The 20,238-nt window shown below is 48.0% G+C and overlaps 1 protein-coding gene across 4 annotated transcripts in view; it reads left to right on the top strand.

Annotated features, from left to right (window-relative positions):
- adgrg4a (adhesion G protein-coupled receptor G4a) overlaps nt 1–20,238 on the top strand; it is a 207,733-nt gene that overhangs the window by 39,254 nt on the left and 148,241 nt on the right. For all 4 annotated transcript variants that reach the window (XM_086002304.1, XM_086002303.1, XM_086002302.1 and 1 more), the window contains 4 exons: nt 1,078–1,142; nt 3,348–3,387; nt 5,631–5,659; nt 5,791–5,942. In XM_086002304.1, the coding sequence (XP_085858430.1) occupies nt 1,078–1,142; nt 3,348–3,387; nt 5,631–5,659; nt 5,791–5,942 (286 nt within the window). The remainder of the gene's footprint in view (nt 1–1,077; nt 1,143–3,347; nt 3,388–5,630; nt 5,660–5,790; nt 5,943–20,238) is intronic.

Genomic DNA, 20,238 nt, shown 5'->3' with positions numbered 1-20,238 from the left:
AGAGTTCAGGGCTGAAGACACGGCCGCCAATGGTAGAATGATTAAAATCGGGGATGCACAAGAGGCCAGAATTGGAGGAATGCAGAGATCTCGGAGGTTGTAGGGCTGGAGGAGATTAGAGATAGGGAGGGGCAAGGCCATGGAGATTCAGGGCCAAGCTTTGGCCTAGAAATTGAGTGCCCTTAGCGCCGATTTTGCGGCGCTAGAGGGCCTAGCGCTGCATTTGGCGCCGGCGCCGAAATTGCCTGGGGCCCTTACGCCGCGGTAGACCGGTAGCGCTGCGCCGGCACTGATGACGTCATCGGTGTGCGCAGCGTCCCGGTTGCCATGCCGACGGACCCCAGCGCCGAAATTCAGTTGCGGCCGCCTCGCCCGTGACAGCCGCAACTAAGACTCTGGCAACAGAGTCTTACGAGTCTTTGCGCCGGTGCATTAAAGGCCCCGCGGCGGCCGGCCGCTTTCCCGCCGGCCGCCTGGCCGCAGCTCCCTCCCCGGACTTCCCCCCCCCCGCCCCGGAACAGAAGCAAGCCCGGCACTTGTCTGAGGTGCCGGGCTCATTTTTTAAAAGATTTTCGCGGGCCGCGATCGGGTGCAGGCAGCTCCTCCTTAAGGGAAGGAGGAGGCCTGCACTTCCCGAGCCTGCCGCACCGCATCGGGTGCCGCAGCGCCGGAATTGCGGCGCGAAACGGCAGTTAGCGCCGATTTACCGCCGCAAAGACCCTTCAGTAGCGCCGGCAGCCGTTTGGGCGCGGCCCTGCTGAATTTTTGGCGCGCGCAGGGGGACTTAGCGCCGGAACTAACTTCCGGCGCTAAAGCCCTGGCTAAGCCAAAACTCAATTTCTAGGCCTTTATGTTTTAATCTATTTTTGACCCACAAAACAATTTCAAACAGCAAAATGTTTTCACAAAATAAGCTCAGAGATTCTTCATCCTCATTTTCAGCCAGTTCGACCGATTCTCTGCCCTGTGATAGAATAACACCCTAACCTTGGCAAGGGTCTCGGAGCTGTACAATAGTGCTTCAAGCGCGATGTGCTTTTCCTGTTCATTAACATTTGCACCTCCCTCCTTCCACAGCTGACATCAATCTTCAGTACCGATATTGTCCTGCTGGATATGAAGTTGTCGAAGATTATGCAAAGGTGGGTACCCGAGGCATTGAGCGGAGTTGTGCAAATGTCAACGTCAAACTTGAGCAATGGCAGGTTCGTGACGACATTGGGCCTGAAATTTCTGGGGCTCCGCTCTGTCAGTGTAGGTGTGGTGGGAGCATAACCCCCTCTTGCCCCAGGTCTGAGATCCCAGCCCAAACCCCAGGAACTGGGCCATTTGTGTAGCTGGGCCAGGCACAGGCACTCGCTCCAGACTGGGTTTACTCTCCAGAAATGGATCGGTGTGCTGCCACTCGGCCTGAGGTCCTCCAGAGGGACAACTATGCTGAAGAAACACTTTGCTTTCGGGCTTCAGCTCCCATTGGAACTACTTTGACGAGAGAACATTGGACCCAAAAGAGCAAAAAAGACCACGGACCATCTAGATAGCCTTCTACCAGCCTGGTAGTCACATGATGCAACATGATTGAAAGGACAGGCCAGTTACACAGTACTCCATCTGAGCAGCAGAATAATACATTTTCTGAGCAGCAGAATAATATATATTCAGTGCAGCAGAATAAAACATTTTCTGAGTAGCAGAATAATGTATTTTCTGAGCAGCAGAATAGTATATTTTCTGAGCAGCAGAATAATATATTTTCTGAGCAGCAGCATGTGACGGGGTTGGGGAGCCACGGGGCCGTGTTCACATGGGGCCGTGCTCTCCGGGTAATGTAGGTTCTGGACCCAAGCGCAGAAACGAGGAGAGAGGCAAATATACAGTACTTTGTTTGAACTTTACTAGATTCACACATAACTAGATTAACACAAGGAACACAGCAATATACATAAGAACTAGAGACAAGTTACAAAACAACACTAAGCTTGAGACAAGCTACCACAAGGGCAACCGGCTTGCCGAGACGGGACTCGAGACAAGCTACCACAGGGGTAAGCCACACAACTAAATTCACACAAGAAACACGGCAATATACATAAGAACTAGAGACAAGTTACAAGACGGCTAGTCAAGATAGGAACTCAGGACAGCTTCCATGAGGAAAAGCCACTTGTCCATACTGAGCTTGAGACAAGCTACCACAAGGGTAACCGGCTTGCCGAGACGTGACTCGAGACAAGCTACCACAGGGGTAATCAGCTTATCAATACAACGCTCAGGACAAGCTCCAACATGGCAACACGCTAGTCCAGCCCAGCACCTTATCAAGACTAACAACAAGAACACAGACTTAGATACATCTTAAACACAGAGCTCGAGAATACATCTTAAATACAAAGCTCGGGAATACATCTTAAATACAAAGCTCGAGAGACACCATGGCAACCAACTAGTTAAAGCCAGGAGCCACAGAGCAAGGGCTAGTCCCTCCGGTTACCCAGCTAGGACTGAGCCCCAAGTGAAGAAACCCAAGAACTTATATACCAAGAAAACCAGGTGAAACCCATGAACAGCTAACAGGCCGTTAAGAATTAACACAAGAGACTAGGAACAATTAAAACAGGAGACTAGGACAATTAACAAAGGAACAAACAAGTGAAGGTGCCATCTAGAGGTTACAAAAAGGAACTGACTGGCACCCTCACAAGCATAATACATGTTCAGAGCAGCAGATTAATACATTTTCAGAAAATCCAGAATAATACTGTACATTGTAAGAGCAGCAGAATAATACATTGTCAGAGCAGCAGAATAATACATTTTCTGAGCAGCAGAATAATACGTTGTGAGTTCAATGGTAAAACACTCCAATCATTATGAAACAGAGTATCCTCAGAGCAATGCCACTGGAGGTCGACTCTATCTGGTTAACAGGAGCAGTTCAGCTGGTACTAAACACTGACCCTTCGGAAAATGCTCAGCCAGCAATGAGTGAGGGTGAGCTCAGCAACTGCTCGCCATCCCCACCTACTCGAAGGGAATGTGGCTCCGAGAGGAGGGCTGATAAAACCCTAGCCCCGACTCTCGAACCCGATCTCCTTGAGACTGCAGCTCCTCACTGGGAGCGTGGGATTGCGGAGCTCGCTGAGAGGGTTGCTTCCAACCGAGAGCACGGGATTGCGAGTTTGCGGAGTTCCCTGAGACTGCGGCTCCTCACCTGGAGCACGGGATTGCTGAATTTATCCTCTGGTTTCCGCCTTTGATCATTAAATGCTGCAAGAACTCTCGGATTTATGGAATGAATTTAATAAAGCAAACTGTACATTAATTCACAAATACCATTCCTCTTTCAGACAAAATGTCCAAAGTAGAATCATTAGAAAAACTGGCAGGGTAAGTTCATGATGGTCTCAAACTTATTTTAGAATGTAAATTTTTATTAATTTCACCGCATCTATGGAACTGAATGTGGGGATTGACTCCCGAGCTAACGCTGGCCCATGGGCCACTCTCCATTGTGATGTTAACCTACCCACCCAGGGCAGCAGGTCACAGCCCCATTTACATCCTCGCCCGATTTCACTCCCCATTGTAGTCAATTAGTGCCGTGGGATCTTTTACATCCACCTGAGAGGGCAGACATGGCCTCGGTTTAACATCTCACCTGAAAGAAGGCACCTCCTACAGTGCAGCGCTCCCCCAGTACTGCCCCTCCGACAGTGCGGCGCTCCCTCAGTACTGCCCCTCCGACAGTGCGTCGCTCCCTCAGTACTGCCCCTCCGACAGTGAAGCGCTCCCTCAGCACTGCCCCTCCAACAGTGCGGCGCTCCCTCAGTACTGTCCCTCCGACAGTGAAGCGCTCCATCAGCACTGCCCCTCCGACAGTGCAGCCCTCCCTCAGTACAACCCCTCCGACAGTGCAGCGCTCCCTCAGTACTGACCCTCCAACAGTGCAGCACTCCCTCAGTACTGCCCCTCCGACAGTGCAGCCCTCCCTCAGTACTGTCCCTCTGACAGTGCAGTGCTCCCTCAGCACTGCCCCTCCGACAGTGCAGCGCTCCCTCAGTACTGCCCCTCCAACAGTGCAGCGCTCCCCCAGTACTGCCCCTGCGACAGTGCAGCCCTCCCTCAGTACAACCCCTCCGACAGTGCAGCGCTCCCTCAGTACAGCCCCTCCGACAGTGCAGCGCTCCCTCAGTACAACCCCTCCAACAGTGTAGCACTCCCTCAATACTGCCCCTCCGACAGTGCTGCGCTCCCTCAGTACTGCCCCTCCAACAGTGTGGCACTGTCTCAGTACTGCCCCTCCGACAGTGCAGCGCTCCCTCAGTACAACCCCTCCAACAGTGTAGCACTCCCTCAATACTGCCCCTCCGACAGTGCTGCGCTCCCTCAGCACTGCCCCTCTGACAGTGCAGCGCTCCCATAGTACTACCCCTCCGACAGTGCAGTGCTCCCTCAGTACTGCCCCTCCGACAGTGCAGCACTCCCTTAGTACTGCCCCTCCGACAGTGCAGTGCTCCCTCAGTACTGCCCCTCCGACAGTGCAGTGCTCCCTCAGTACTGCCCCTCCGACAGTGCAGTGCTCCCTCAGTACTACCCCTCCGACAGTGCAGTGCTCCCTCAGTACTGCCCCTCCGACAGTGCAGTGCTCCCTCAGTACTACCCCTCCGACAGTGCGGTGCTCCCTCAGTACTGCCCCTCCGACAGTGCAGTGTTCCCTCAGTACTGCCCCTCTGACAGTGCAGTGTTCCCTCAGTACTGCCCCTCCGACAGTGCAGTGCTCCCTCAGTACTGCCCCTCCGACAGTGCAGCGCTCCCTCAGTACTGCCCCTCCGACAGTGCGGTGCTCCCTCAGTACTGCCCCTCCGACAGTGCAGCACTGGGAGTGTCTGCCTAGATTATGTGCTGAAGTTTCTGTAATGGGACTTGCACCCACAACGTATCATTACCGGAATGGTACCATGGACTTCAGTTATGTGGAGAATCTAGAGAAGCTGGGGGCTTTCCTCTTTTGAGCATTGAAGGTGAAGAGGAGATTTGATAAAAGTGTTCATAAAGAGTTATGATTGAGTAAATCAGGAGAAACTGTTCCCAGTGGCAGGAGGGTCGGTAACCAGAGGACACAGAGTGAAGATAATCGGCAAAAGAACCAGAGGGGAGATGTGGAGAATGTTTTTACGCAGCGAGTTGTTGTGATCTGGAATGCGCTGCCTGAAAGGGCGGTGGAAGCAGATTCAATAGTGACTTTCAAAAGGGAATTGGATAAATACTTGAAAAGGAGAAATTTGCAATATGGGGGAAAGAGCAGGGGGGAGTGGGACTAATTGGAGAGCTCTTTCAAAAAGCCGGCACAGGCACGATGGGCTGAATGGCCTCCTTCTGTGCTGTAAGATTCTATGATTCTGAATCAGAGGTGAATGTTCTACCACTGCGAGATAAAGACACACAAAGTACGTGTTGCAACTTGTACATATTAAAGTTTTCTCGTTTATATGGATTTCAAGTATCTGATGCCTACTCATAACTGGGTTGTGTTGGAAAATTTGGGCTTTAATACCTAACTGAAATATAATCCCCTCCCGTGCTTCACCCTGTCTGATTAAAGTCAAATATTTACAAACTTTTATTTACAGATTCAAAGGAAAAATCTAACCCCAGACAGGTAGGAACCAGCATCATTTGCCCAGCTAAAGTTCTGTTAATACTTCAATGTAAACTTTGACAGGACAACCCTGGTTTTAATTAAAACAGTTTACCAAAGCAGTGTGAGTGATGATCTTTGAATTCTGGCAGGTACATATGTGTATTCAGGCTGGAAGCAAATTCCACGAAAAATGAATCGCAAACAATGGAGGCGATAAAGGAGAGATTGATCAGTGAGAATTACACTGAATCTGTGGTGGAACTGGCAGCAGACCCAAGCACAATCCACGTGCTTCACTTAGGTAATTGTCTTCGGACACGGATTCTTCCTATATTTTGTATAAACTAAAGTGTCAGCTGTGGCCCAGTGGGCAGCACTCTCTAGGTGGGAGGGGCTAGGAGTGAGCCAGGTGTGACTGGTTGCCTAATTGCAGCTGGGTGTTGGAGGAAGTTTTGTAAAAAGTTGGTGGAGGGTTTTGGGGTGTTGTTTTCAGGTTTTAGGGCCTTTTTGGCCCACAAAAAACAGCCAGATGGCTGCTGAGGGGTCCGGAGTGCCGGGCCCCTCAGAGGACAATATTCCCGAGAGGAATTTTATTAGGGAAGAAACTGTGGTGGGAAGGGGAAAAAAAAGGCCCAAAGATTTGGGCTGGGACCTCAGGAGGTTTGGTAAAGAAAATACGGTGGTGGTGCAATGTGAAGATAAGAAGATTCGAACCTGGGATATAATCCAGGCGGTTCATGAGGACTGTGGTGAGGGAAGCTGTTTTGCCTGCCGACCAAAACCAAATGTGGGATTTGAGGTAACGGTCAGTGGCCGTGAGGAGGTGGAAAAACTGCTGCTCAGTCTGAAAGTTGGGGAGACATTTTTGGAGGTGACTCTGCTATATTCAGGTGGTTTCATTTTTGAACTTGCCTGTGCACATCGAGGACGAAGTGCTGAGCAAAAAGTTGGAGTCGTGGGACATTAAAATCTGTTCCGAAATAAAGAGGAGGTACCATCCGGGAACACGGGTAGCAGACGGAACCCGGTATGTAAAGGTGCGGTTCCCAGAGGGGGTGAGGTCTTTGCCTTACAGTATGAAGTTCGAGACACTGGAAGGAGTACAATACTTTCGTGTGCTGCACAATAACCAAGTAAAGGTGTGTTACTATTGTCTGGGACATGACCATCTCGTGAGAAACTGTCCTGATTTGTATTGTTACAATTGTGGTGAGTCGGGACATATCGCGTGGAGCTGCAAGGCGGAGAGCTGTGGGGTGTGTCGTAAAGGCCCCGCCCGCTGTGAGTGTGTGGCAGAAGGGAGCGAAATGAGTGATGAGGCGATGGGGGAAGGAGCAGGAGAGGAGTGTGGAACGGCTGGAGGTGCGGTGCAGTTGGAGGACACAGCCGGTAAAATGAAGGAAAAAGGAGCACAGGAAGAGGCAGAGGTTGGCAGAGCGGAGATCGAGATGGAGATGGCGGAAAACACCGCGAGTGCTATGGAGGGGAACAAAGACAGCAGCAGGCAGCGAGGGTCGAGTGCAGACTCGAGCCTTAGTGCAGTTCGGCTCCCCCTGGGGAGTCTGGTGTCTGCGGGGGGAGAGGAGGCAGGAGCGGGGTGTGTGGTGGAAGTGAGTGCTCCGGGGAAAGGCGGGGAGTCGGATATTTTGGTGAGCGGGAGGGGGCAGGGCGGAGAGAGGGTGCAAGAGGCAGGAGCCTTAAAGGGACAGCAGAATGGGATCGGCGAGATAGAGGCGTCAGAAGGGAACAATTTAGGTGCGCCATTGTCCCATGGAGTGAGGGAACAAGGTGAAAGGGTCAGAGGTGGAGACGTGGTTGAAGGGAGCGGCACAGTGGGAGAAACTGCGATAGCAGGAAGACTCTATGGGAGATGAAGTATCTGACGGGGAGCAGGATTATGTATCGGACGGGGAGCAGGCACAGGGGGTTACAGAAGAGCTTGAGTGTGAGGAATTAGAGGGGGACAGAGACATGGAAGTCGAGGATGGGGTGGCATCATGTGGAAAGGGAAAGGTTAGTGAGGGGCAGAAGGAGGGAGAAAGGGCAGCTCCTGGGCCCAAAGTTAAGGCAAGGAAGAGGCTGAAACAGCAGGGAGGGGTCAAACAGGAGGGGAAAAAGAGCCGGAGGCTGCAGGAAAAAGCAACAGCTGGCCGAAAAGTTGAGAAGGAGCATGAGAGGAGGGAAGAGCCAGAGATTAAATGATGGGGAGATTATTGGGCATACTTCCCTTCTTTGGAGCCATGATTACATTGGTCTTGATCAATGTGAACGGTCTGAGGGGTGAGAAGAAATTGCAGCAGTTGTTGCAGGGTTTTAAAGGCACGGACTTGTTGTGTCTGCAAGAAGCCTTTTGGGATGAGGATATTCTAGAAAGAGTTCAGAAGGTTTGGAAGGGAGAGGTGTTTGCAAGTTGTGCAAACAATAACCATAGAGGGGTGGCTGTTTTGGTGAGTCTGTCCATAGAAGAGAATGTTGCCTTGGTGGACAAGAACACTGAGGGGAGATTTTTACGGCTAAGGGTAAAATTGGAGGGATTTAATTGTGATCTTTTTAATATCTATGCACCGAACGACCATCGCAAGCGTCGCGAGTTTTTTCGGGGGTTATTCACTGAAGTGGCAGAGGTGGAAAATGCTTGTATAGTGGGGGATTTTAATGTATTTTTATCTTGGATGGACATTTCAGCCCAGATGACCTTTAAAGAGGATAACTCCAGAGGGATGATTATAAAAATGATGGCAAATTTAAATTTGAGAGACTTATGGAGGGACTGGAACCCCATAAAAAGGGAGTTCTCCAGAGCAGGTTGGGTGGGTGATGTTTTAAAACAGAGCCGAATAGATTTTGTGTTAATGCGGGAAGGGTTAAGTTCGGAGGTGATGGAGATTTATTATAAAAAAGTATTTTTTAGTGATCACTCGGCTTTGGTTCTTAGAATTAGGAACAGCAGAGTTAAGATCGGTTCAGGGGTGTGGATTTTAAACAATCAATACCTGAAGGAAAGTGCTTATAAAGAAGGGATTATAAATATAATAAAGAATGCTCAGAAGGAACTTTTGTTCTTGAAAGAAAGAAGAGTTTGGTGGGACAATTTCAAATATGAGGTAAAAGTTTTTTCGGTACGTTATGGGAAAAAGAGGGCGGCAGCTAACCGGCATCGAGAAGAGAATATAAACAAAAGGTTTACGGATGTCTGTAAAGCAGTTGACGGAGGGGATAAGGGAGCTGAGACTAAGTTCCGGGTGCTAAAGGAAGAGTGGGAATTATTGCAAGCTGAAAAATGCAAGGGGGCCATTCTCCGTGCAAAGGCTAGAGATGCATTGGAGGGCGAAAGATGCACTAGATATTTTCTAGAGCAAGAGAAGCTGCGACAGAGATTATCGTTAATTGAGGAGTTGAAGGTTGGGGAGAAGATCATTCATGAAAGTGAGGAGATTTTGGAGGCAGCTAGCAGCTTTTATCAAGAGCTATATACAAAAGAAGACATTTCCAATTTGGAGATGGAGAAGGTTACTGCTTTTATTGAAAAGGGTTTAAAGGAGGATGAGAGAAGCATGTGTGATAAAGAAGTAGGATTAGCGGAAATAAAAATAGCAATAAGTGGAATGAAGGGGGGGAAAAGCCCAGGGTCCGATGGACTAAGTGCAGAATTTTATAAGGAATTTTTCGAGATTTTAAGTCCATTGCTCTTAGAAGTTTTTAAGGAAATTAAAATTGAGGGGAGCCTGGCCCCATCTATGAGGAGAGGTATCATAAGCTTAGCTTATAAAAATAAAGGGGATAGACGGGATCTGAAGAATTGGAGGCCCATCACACTATTGAATGTGGATTATAAGATCTTGGCGAGGGTTATGGCAAATCGTTTGAAGGAGGTGTTACCGGAGATAGTTTGGCCCTCTCAGTCCTATGGAGTCATAGGCCGGGACATCGCAGACTCTGTGGTCTCAATCCAAGATGCGACAGAACTCATGGAAGAGAGTGGGAGGGAGGCTTATGTATTAAAGATAGATCAAGAGAAAGCCTTTGATAGGGCCTCTCATGAGTTTTTATTGAAGGTTTTGGAAGCATTTGGTTTCAAGGAAAATTTCATTCAGTGGATAAGGATTTTTTATTCAAACATATTTAGCTGTGTTAAATGTAATGGTTTTTTATCTAAGTATTTTCCGATACAGAGATCAGTGAGACAGGGTTGTCCCCTGTCCCCACTGCTGTACACATTGGTAGCAGAACCATTAGGTTACATGATGCGAAAGAAACAAGGTGTAGTTGGGATTGTGGTACCCAGTTCCGGGCTGGTGTCGGTGATACACCAATATGCAGATGACACAACCTTAACATTGAGAAATGGGGAGTCAGTGAGGAAAGCTATGGAGGTAGTGGAGGAATATTGTAGAGCTTCAGGTGCCAGAGTGAATTAGAGTAAGTCCCAATGCCTGGTTGCAGGGAGGGGTAGTGTAGTGTATGTACCCGTCTACCTTTAAGGGAACGATTGAGTGTAACCGTTCACCTTTAAGAGAACTACTTTAGGTGTGGCACTATTTGATTGGCTTCTGTATACGGTAATACCGACAGTGACCACACCAGTATATAAGTAATGTTACAGGATAACTAGGGCAGATTCACCCTGACCTCTGAATAGTAAAGACCTGTTTGTTTGTACTTCAAAAGTCTGTGTATTTATTTACTGCACAACCCACAGACTTTACAGTGGCGACGAGTCCGATCGTACCCTGCGGCAAGAATAGCAAAGTAACAAAGAGCGTCGAAGAGAGGCAACCGCCCTCGTCGTGCTACCAAAAGAAAACACGAGGCTACAACAACAGAAAGTGTGGTACTTTACAGAAGCTGGAAGACTAGCAACAAAAGCTTCATCAGCAACAGGCACTGATTACCCTGCTACCACGGTGTGGAGTGAGCCGACCAGCAAGAAACAAGGCGGCCGAAGAGACTGTGAGTAGGGGAAGGGGTAGAAGTATCCGGAGGAGAAGGGCAGAGCACTCGACCTCGGTCGAGGGGGAGCTGTACCGGCCAAAAGTCGGGTCCAACGGCGTCGGGTGACAGCCGGACCGCGATCGGCGGGAAAAATCCGGGCAGCGACCGCAGCCACGAAGCGCTGAGCCTGCGAGTAGGCGCGGGAGGAGAAACCCAGCCGCAGCTGGGGAGGGAAACACCGGTCTGCGAGAGGGCTGGGGAGGCGAACGGGAACCGTGCGGGTGAGAGCCGGGTGCGGAGTGAGAGACTGCGAGGAGCCAGTCCAGCGGCTGAGCTGTTCTCCACCAACGGGGTACTCAGAGCCGGCAAAACCGAACGTGCGGGAGTGGGAGAGCGAACAGGAGCCGAGAACGGGGAGAGAGACTGCGCGAGAGCCAGTCCAGCGGCTGAACTGTTCTCCACCTACGGAGTACCCAGAGCCGGTAGAACCGAACGTGCGGGAGAGGGAAAGACAGAGCCGAGCACGGGGAGAGAGAGACTGCGCGAGGGCCAGTCCAGCGGCTGAACTGTCCTCTGTTAACGGGGTGTACCCAGAGCCGGTAGAACCGAACGTGCGGGAGAGGGAGAGACAGAGCCGAGCACGGGGAGAGAGAGGCTGCGCGAGAGCCAGTCCAGCGGCTGAACTGTCCTCCGTTAACGGGGTGTACCCAGAGCCGGTAGAACCGAACGTGCGGGAGAGGGAGAGACAGAGCCGAGCACGGGGAGAGAGAGACTGCGCGAGAGCCAGTCCAGCGGCTGAACTGTCCTCCGTTAACGGGGTGTACCCAGCGCCGGCAGAGCCGTGCGGGCGGGAGGAAAAGACAGAGCCGAGTAAGGGGAGCTGTGCGAGAGCCAGCCCAGCGGCTGAACCTGTCCGCTGTGGGGAAAGCGTACCCCTTACACCAGGGAGAAACGCGGAAAGCCGCCATTAGGCGGAGAAGACGACAGAGGCGGGAAACCGCCATTGAAGTGGGCGGGGAGAGAAAGGAAGAGCGGGAAGCCGCCATTTTCGCGGGAAAAGAACCGCCATCTTAACTGCCATTGAAGTGGGCAGAGAGAGAGAGAGAGAGAGAGAGAGAAGGGAAGAGCGGGAAACCGCCATTTTCGCAGGAAAACCGCCATTTTAGAAAAAAAAAGAAGATAATAAATAATACTTAAAGAAATACTGGTGCTGCTCCCAAGGGAAGAAAAATGCCTAAGCGAGGGAATATTAACGACTTTAATTCTGAAATAGAAGACTGGGCCACGTACGTGGAACGCATCGAGATCTATTGTGAAGCCAACAAAATAGAGGAAGACGACAAGGCGATAACATTGTTAAACTCGATGGGCGCAAAGACATACGGGCTCTTGAAGGATTTACTAGCACCAGCTAAACCGGCGGATCAGTCTTTCGAAGAGATTGTGGTTGTTCTGAAGGACCACTTAAACCCCACACCGTTGATGTTGGCTGAACGATTCAAATTCTATGCAAGAACGCAACGGAAAGACGAAAACAACGCAGAATACTTGGTCGAACTGCGTAGGCTAGCGAAATACTGCCAGTTCGGAGGGAATCTGACAGAGGCACTGCGAGACAAGTTCGTAGGCAGATTGTCCAAGGAAGGGACGCAAAAGCGCCTACTAGAAGAGAACGACCTTACACTTGACAGGGCTGTCCTTATAGCCACATCACACGAAGCCGCAGCGAAAGGAACGGCGGAAATGCAACTAAAGGCGGCGGCGCTCGGGGTGGACCAAATTACCTCGAGTACAACAAAATGCTATCGTTGTGGGAAGACAACACACGACCAGAATCAATGCTGGTTTAAGAACCAAGAATGTAGGAAATGTGGCAAACTGGGTCACATCGCTAAGGTATGCCGGTCAGGGAAGAAGACCAACAACCAAAGGAAGCCATCACAAGAAAAGTACAACAAGGTATACAAGGGGGCTGAGAAGAGTTCAGACGAACAGAATCCAGACTCAGATCCAAACGGCCAGGAGCTGGGTAGTCTGAGTATCCACCATGTGAGTAAGGAAGCTGACCTACAAACTATCTGGGTCATGCTAAAAATAGCTGGAGTCCAAGTGAAAATGGAGTTGGACACTGGATCAGCTGTATCAGTCATAAATCGAGGGGATTACCACCGGCTATTCTCACACATACCCTTAAGAGATACCAAGTTCGTATTGCAGACATACACGGGGCATAAAGTATACCCCATGGGAAAAATAAGAGTCAAGGTGAGAGATAGGGGTAAAGAACACCCAAGAATGAACTTGTATGTACTACATGAGGGAGGACCACCACTTCTAGGACGGGAGTGGATCAAGAAAATAGACATGGAATGGCACTACCTACAAGCAATGACGAGTGAGGACTCGGTGCAGACAAGCAGCTCAGACTCTGAGCCGGAAGACGATAAGTCCAGCCCACGTATGAAAAACAAGGTTAACATGAACTCACTGACTAAGGTTGGAAAAACGATGGCGTGCATAAAGACAGAGAATTCTGAGTCTGTTCAAGTCACAGACATATGCATTACGGAGGAACACCGAGCTCGAACTCAACGTTATTTCAAAGTACGACAACAATTCGAACAATTAAGTTACCGTCTCGTACAAGAGATGAAAACAATGACAAAGTTCTATGACACCGAATGGGAGAGTCTGGAAAGACAACAGAACCTGCTGGCTCAAGCAGAGAGCGACCATAGAGCCATCGTGACCAATTACCGATCACACCTCCCTTATGATGTTCAGGAGTTAGAATATTTGCATGATCTAGAGATACAGCATAAAGGCAAACCACGCTACACTGAGGATTTTGTTCTGCAATTGGAGACGGAGCTAGTGCAGGCAAGGTTAAGAGAAGCTGAATCGCAGTGTGCACTTAAAGAGATGCAGAAAAAAATCTTGGACATGGAAAAGAGAAACGCTTCTTTACCTGATGTGAATAATGTGGCCATGTTGCAAGAGGAGCTTATCACTCAGTTAAATGAAAATAAAGGGAAAATGACTGAGATAGACTGCAAGAATAAAGAAGATTTGATGGCAGTGAGACTTCAAGAGGCAGATAGCATAGCAGCCTTGGCTGAACTCCAACAGGAAATTGCGAAAGAAGCAAATGAAGAGGAATCTTCAGGAAGCCGGGATTTTATTCCAGTTCTTCTCTACGACTCCTTACAAGCAGAGTGTGAGAAGTGGAAAGGACAGTATGAACAGGCCCAGGCTACAATTCTGGAGGGGATTAACTCGGCAACCTCCGAAAAGCTAGTTTTAGTGAAAGCATATGAACAACTAAAGTTTGAACGTGAGCGAGAATTACAAAGGCTGCAGGAAATGTTTGACGAGCTCCAGGCCAAGACAGACTCATCGGTAGAGATTCCATCCGTAGATGGAAAATTAGAGGTGGAAGACATAGCAGAATGTGAAATTCAAGATGTCCAAGAACTCGTTAAATTATTGAAGGAAACCCAAGACAAATATGAGGCGGCAATGGCAGAGGTCCAACAACTTGAAGAACATATTCAACTAGGAATCCGGGCAGTGGAAGGAAAGGCCAATGGAAGGAACACAGAGACTGTAGGAATGGCCCCTGATCAGGAGTTAGAGAACACCAAGGCGCAATTTCTTCGAGCGCTTAAAACCAAAGGACCGGAGGAAAGGAAGGTGAAAACATTGGAGGGAAAGGTGGATGAAATGGAGAAGGCGCTAATCCACAGTGTCCCCGTAGAAGAGTTAACGGCCAGCCAACTCTTATACACGCTGAGGGACAAGACTCCAAAATGGGAACACGAGTTTCAGGTTTCAAAGGGAAAGAATTCGGAGCTTCCAAAAGTCACGGAGAGAGCTGAGGGGGCAACACAGCTTGCACATGGATGTCAAAAGTATGCTGAATTACGTCAAGGGGAGCAGAAGAATGCGGAAACAGCTACTTCAGTAGAAGGATTAAATAGCCTGATAACGGAATCCCCGATGGAAGGGAAGGTATTGAACTCACAAATGAGGCCAGGCGTGAAGGAATGGCAGACATCCCAGGAAGAGCGGGATGAATATGAATGCTTGAAGAAGTCTTTTCAAGAAAGATGGTCAGAGAAGGAACCACCGTCGGCTAACGTCCAGTTGGATAAGAAGGAAGTAGAAGGGCCCCTCACTGGCCTAACTCAGGACGACCCCGAATACTATCCTGACCTATTGAGTGACACTGAATATTACGAGGATCTGGTCTGCCCAGTTTGTGATGAAAACTCCCAAAGTACAGAAATCCGCATGAAGCACTTAAGGTCTAATGAACATAGAGAGTTGGTGGCGCTACAGATGGCCGCAGAGAAAGGAGCTCCGAGAGTTTCAAAAAGGCAGAAAAGAAAAAGAAGAAGCAGGAGATAATAACTGTCTAAAATACTATCATCTCAGGCGGGACACCATGAAAGGAGCTAAATTAGTTGAAAACCCGAAAATTATCAAGACAGCCAGTTGGTTGTAAAAGTCCGCACTGCTGGTTCAACAGGACGGAAGGTCAAGCTGTTACGTTAAGAAAAAGGCTATGGAGGAGTCACGCTAGCCATGTGAACCGGCTACACCAAAGAGATGCTGTTCGGAATGAGTCAAGATCAGAGACTGAACCTGTGAACTGTTCCCACCGAAAGTATATCTGTAAACTGTTTTATATGACGTTGACTCCACCGGAATTATCTCTGTAAATTGTTTGTTCTCCACCGAGAGTATATCTGTAAATTGTTATGTGAAGTTGAAGATATGTATGTTTAACGGGGACCCTGTAAGTAATAAGCTAAAAAGGGAGGATTGTAGTGTATGTACCCGTCTACCTTTAAGGGAACGATTGAGTGTAACCGTTCACCTTTAAGAGAACTACTTTAGGTGTGGCACTATTTGATTGGCTTCTGTATACGGTAATACCGACAGTGACCACACCAGTATATAAGTGATGTTACAGGATAACTAGGGCAGATTCGCCCTGACCTCTGAATAGTAAAGACCTGTTTGTTTGTACTTCAAAAGTCTGTGTATTTATTTACTGCACAGCCCACAGACTTTACAGGTAGGGGGGAATGGTTGGGGGAATGTCCCTTTAAGGTGGTGGAGGTTTTGGAAGTTCTGGGGGTGCATATGGGGTGCAAGAAAGACAGGGAAGAAGTGGATCGATTAAATTGGGAACCGAAGGTTATGAAAATTAAAAAGATTTTGGGAAGATAGGAAAGAAGGTGGTTGAAAGTGCAAGGAAGAGCGACAGTGGTGTCTGCTCTCCTGCTATCTAAGCTATGGTACTTATTGACGGTGGAGGATATTCCTGAGTGGGCAGAAAAGTCCATCCGAGAGGCTTGTGTGAGGTTTTTATGGGAAGGGAAACCAGCCTTGGTGGCTTACAATATCATCATTGGACGGAGAAATCAGGGAGGACTCAACTTCCCAGATATTGATTTGAAGAAAAAATCCTTTAGAATCAAATGGGTGAAGAGATTTCTTCAGAAGTCAAATTCAAGTTTTTGGAAGAGTTGTTTTGAGCATTTTTTTAAAACAAAGTGGGCTAGGAGGGCAGGGGATGTTGTATATGGAATACAATAATATGTTTTTGAAATCGATTAAGCTTCTCCCTAGGTTTTATAAGGGGGTTGTAGAGACTTGGGCTCAATTTTTAAAAAGTGTGCAGTTTATGCCCAAGGGGGCTGAGGAATTTTTAGAACAGCCCTTATTTTTGAACAGGTGGGTCAACATCGAAGGAAAGGTTTTATTTAATCAAGCTTTTATAAAAGCTGGGATTATATTGGTGAAAGATGTATTATACGAGGTGATTCCAGGTTGGTTGCCGGAAGCGATAGTGAGGGACATGGTGTGGGAGGAGGATCAGGAGGTAGAAGGAAAAGCAATAGGAATCATGTATGAGAAGATTGTGAGGGCAATGCCACAGGATTGGATGGAAGAAATAAATGCGGAAATCTCCAAAGGAAGTAAAATGCGTCCTGCTTTTCCAAGCTTTGTACTGGAGAAAGGGGGAGAGTTAGTTCAATTTGACAACTGTAATGCTCGAGATTTCTATGAGGTATTCAGAGAATGGAGATTCAAGACACCTGCTGGTCAGGAGTTTTGGCAGAGTATATACCCACAGCTGGACTTCAACAGGATTTGGAAGGGAGTGTGGGCGAATTTTAAATGCCCAGAATGGATTGAACTGGATTTCAAATTGGCTCATAACCGGATTTTTACCATGACGGTCTTGTGCAAGATTGGACGAGTGGAGGCGGCAACTTGCCCAATGTGTGGGACACAGGATGAGACTCTGTCCCATTTACTGGTGTTATGTCCGCAGTTAAATGACTTTAAGTACTATGTTCGACAGTTGTGTGAAGCTTTTTTGCTGGGTGGGGACCGAACAGCGAGAATGGGAATCCCGTGGGACTCAATTTTGAGATGGGGATGGCAGGAGAATCTGCCAGAGTCTAGCGGAGCGGCAATTAATTTAATGTTCAGTTTGGCTAGATTCGTGATTGTGCAAAGAAGGAATGCTCTGTTTTTTAAGGGGAGGATAATCAATCTAAAAGGGTATTTTAAACATAAGCTAAAAGACCATTATAAGGCTCTGTGGATGTTTTATTCAGAAAGGAATTTAAGGACAGTATTTTACAACCAATTTTTAAAGTACAATCGATTAATATATGTTACAGGTGACAAATTAAACTTCAGGTTTTGATGTTAAAATGTGGTGGCGGAATGGCTGTGCAGGGCGGTGGAATTGATTTGTATCATACAATGTAATGATCATGATGTTGTAAATGTTCTTAATGTTCAATAAAGTATAAGAAAAAAAAAGAAAAAAAAAGTGGGTAACACTCTCTCCTCTGAGTCCGAAGGTTGTGGGTTCAAGTCCCACTCCAGAGGCTTGAGCACATAAAGCCAGTTTGACACTCCAGTGCAGTGCTGAGGGAGTACTGCACTGTTGGAGGTGCCATCTTTCAGATGAGACGTTAAACAGTTTCCTCTCTCAGGTGGATGGAAAAGATCCCATGGCTCTATTTTGCAGAAGAGCAGGGGGAGTTCTCCCTGGTGTCCTGGGGCCAATATTTATCCCTCAATCAACATCACTAAATCAGATTATCTGGTCATTATCACATTGCTGTTTGTGGGAGCTTGCTGTGCGCAAATTGGCTGCCGCGTTTCCTACATTACAACAATGACTACACTTCATTGGGTGTAAAGTACTTTGAGACATCTGGTGGTCGTGAAAGGCGCTATATAAATGCAAGTCTTTCTTTCTTTTTAAGCAGTCTAATCCTTTATAAATAGTTACAGAGAGCACAACACCATGGGAAGAAGATAGGAACCACAAGTACTGGCCTATCACCATCTGCTCCCTGACCTGAAACTTGGGACAAAAACAATTAATCACATTTTGAATGGAAATAGAAGAGCGAGCTTGCATTGGGGTGAGATGAAGAGGGAGGAGGTTCGTGTGGAGCATAAACACCAGCATAGGCCAGTTGGGCCGAATGGCCTGTTTCTGTCTGTAAATTCAATGTAATTCTATGTAAAATCATATCCGGCATGTAAACAGTAAGCGGGTAGTAAGAGGCGGGGTGGGGCCTATTAGGGACAAAGAAGGTGATATATGCTTAGAGGCGCTGGGCAAGGCTAGAATACTCAATGAGTACTTTGTATCGGCGTTTACTAAGGAGGTGGATGCTGACAAAATATCGGTAGAAGTGGAAAAGGTAGAAGCAATGGAAGGGGTGAAAAGTGATAGACAGGATGTAATAGAAAGGCTGGGTATGCTTAGAGTGGACAAGTCGCTTGGTCCAGATGGCTTGCATCCCAGGTTGCGAAGGGAATTGGGGGAGGAGATAGCGGAAGGGCTTGACATAATTTTCCAATCTTCCTTAGATGCGGGGGAGGTGCCTGAGGATTGGAAAGTGGCAAATGTGACACCATTGTTCAAGAAAGGGTGCAAGGACAATCCTAGTAACTACAGGTCGGTCAGTTTAACATCAATGGTGGGTAAAGTTTTAGAAATAATAATCAAGGAAAAAATTAACGGGCACTTGGAGAGGTTTAAGCTAATTAAGGAGAGCCAATGCGGATTTGTAAAAGGCAGATCGTGTTTGACTAATCTAAGTGAATTTTTTGATGAAGTAACAGGGAGGATCGATGAAGGGAATGCAACGGATGTTGTCTACATGGATTTCGAAAGGCGTTTGACAAAGTAACACATAGAAGGCTGGTTAACAAAATTGAGGCTCATGGAATAGGTGGGCCAGTGGCAGCTTGGATAAGGAATTGGCTTAAGGACAGAAAACAGCGAGTTGTGGTAAATGGCTGTTTTTCAGACTGGAGGATGGTAGACAGTGGTGTTCCCCAAGGGTCAGTGCTGGGGCCACTGCTTTTTTTGATATATATATAAATGACCTGGATATTGGAATACAGAGCAGAATTTTTAAATTTGCCGATGACACCAAACTTGGGGGTGTGGCAAACAGTGATGATACCAATCGACTGCAACAGGACATAGAAAGGCTAGCAGAATGGGCAACCAAGTGGCAGATGGAATTTAATACAGAGAAGTGTGAGGTGATGCATTTTGGCAGAAGGAACAGGGAGAGGCAATATACACTTACTGGCCACCACACTTTAGGAAGGATGTACATAGAAACATAGAGGATAGGAGCAGGAGTAGGCCACTCGGCCTCTCGAGCCTGTTCTGCCATTTAATGAGATCATGGCTGATCATCCAAATTCAGTACCCTGTCCCTGCTTTCTCCCCATATCCCTTGATCCCTTTAGCCTGAAGAAATATATCTAACTCCTTCTTGAATATATTTAATGAATTGGCCTCAACTGCCTTGTGTGGTAGAGAATTCCACAGTTTCCTCCTCATCTCAGTCCTAAAAGGCTTACCCCTTATCCTTAGACTGTGACCCCTGGTTCTGGACTCCCCGGCCATCGGGAACATCCTTCCTGCATCTAGTCTGTCTAGTCCTGTTAAAATTTTATAAGTTTCAATGAGATCCCCTCTCCTTCTTCTAAACTCTAGCGAATATAAGCCTAATCGACCCAATCTCTCCTCATACGTCATTCCTGTCATCCCAGGTATCAGTCTGGTGAATCTTCGCTGCACTCCCTCCATGGCAAGAACATCCTTCCTCAGATAAGGTCCTTGTGAAGGCCCTTGAGAGGGTGCAGAGGAGATTTACCAGAATGGTTCCGGGGATGGGGGATCTTAGCTACAAGGACAGGTTGGAGAAGCTGGATTTGTTTTCATTAGAGCAAAGGAGGTCGAGGGGTGATTTGATAGAGGTGTACACGATTATGACGGGTTTGGATAGGCTAGACGGGGAAAGGCTGTTCCCACTAGTTGATGGCACAAGGACCAGGGGACACAGATTTAAGGTTGTGGGCAAGAGATACAGGGGGGATGTGAGGAAACACTTTTTACGCAGCGAGTGGTGAGGACCTGGAACTTACTGCCGATGGAAGTGGTGGAAGCGGAGACACTCAATGTTTTCAAGGGGAGACTGGATAGGCACTGGAGGGAAATAAACTTGCAGGGCTCCGGGGATTGAGCGGGGGAATGGGACTGACTAGATTGCTCTACAGAGAGCCGACATGGACTCGATGGGCCGAATGGCCTCCTT

Source organism: Somniosus microcephalus, chromosome 1 (assembly GCF_052327205.1).
Source record: "Somniosus microcephalus isolate GS21.2 chromosome 1, FLI_Smic_1.0, whole genome shotgun sequence".
Lineage (NCBI taxonomy): Eukaryota > Metazoa > Chordata > Chondrichthyes > Squaliformes > Somniosidae > Somniosus > Somniosus microcephalus.
The sequence above is the reverse complement of the archived record's forward strand: the minus strand, read 5'-3'. Positions and strand labels throughout refer to the sequence as shown.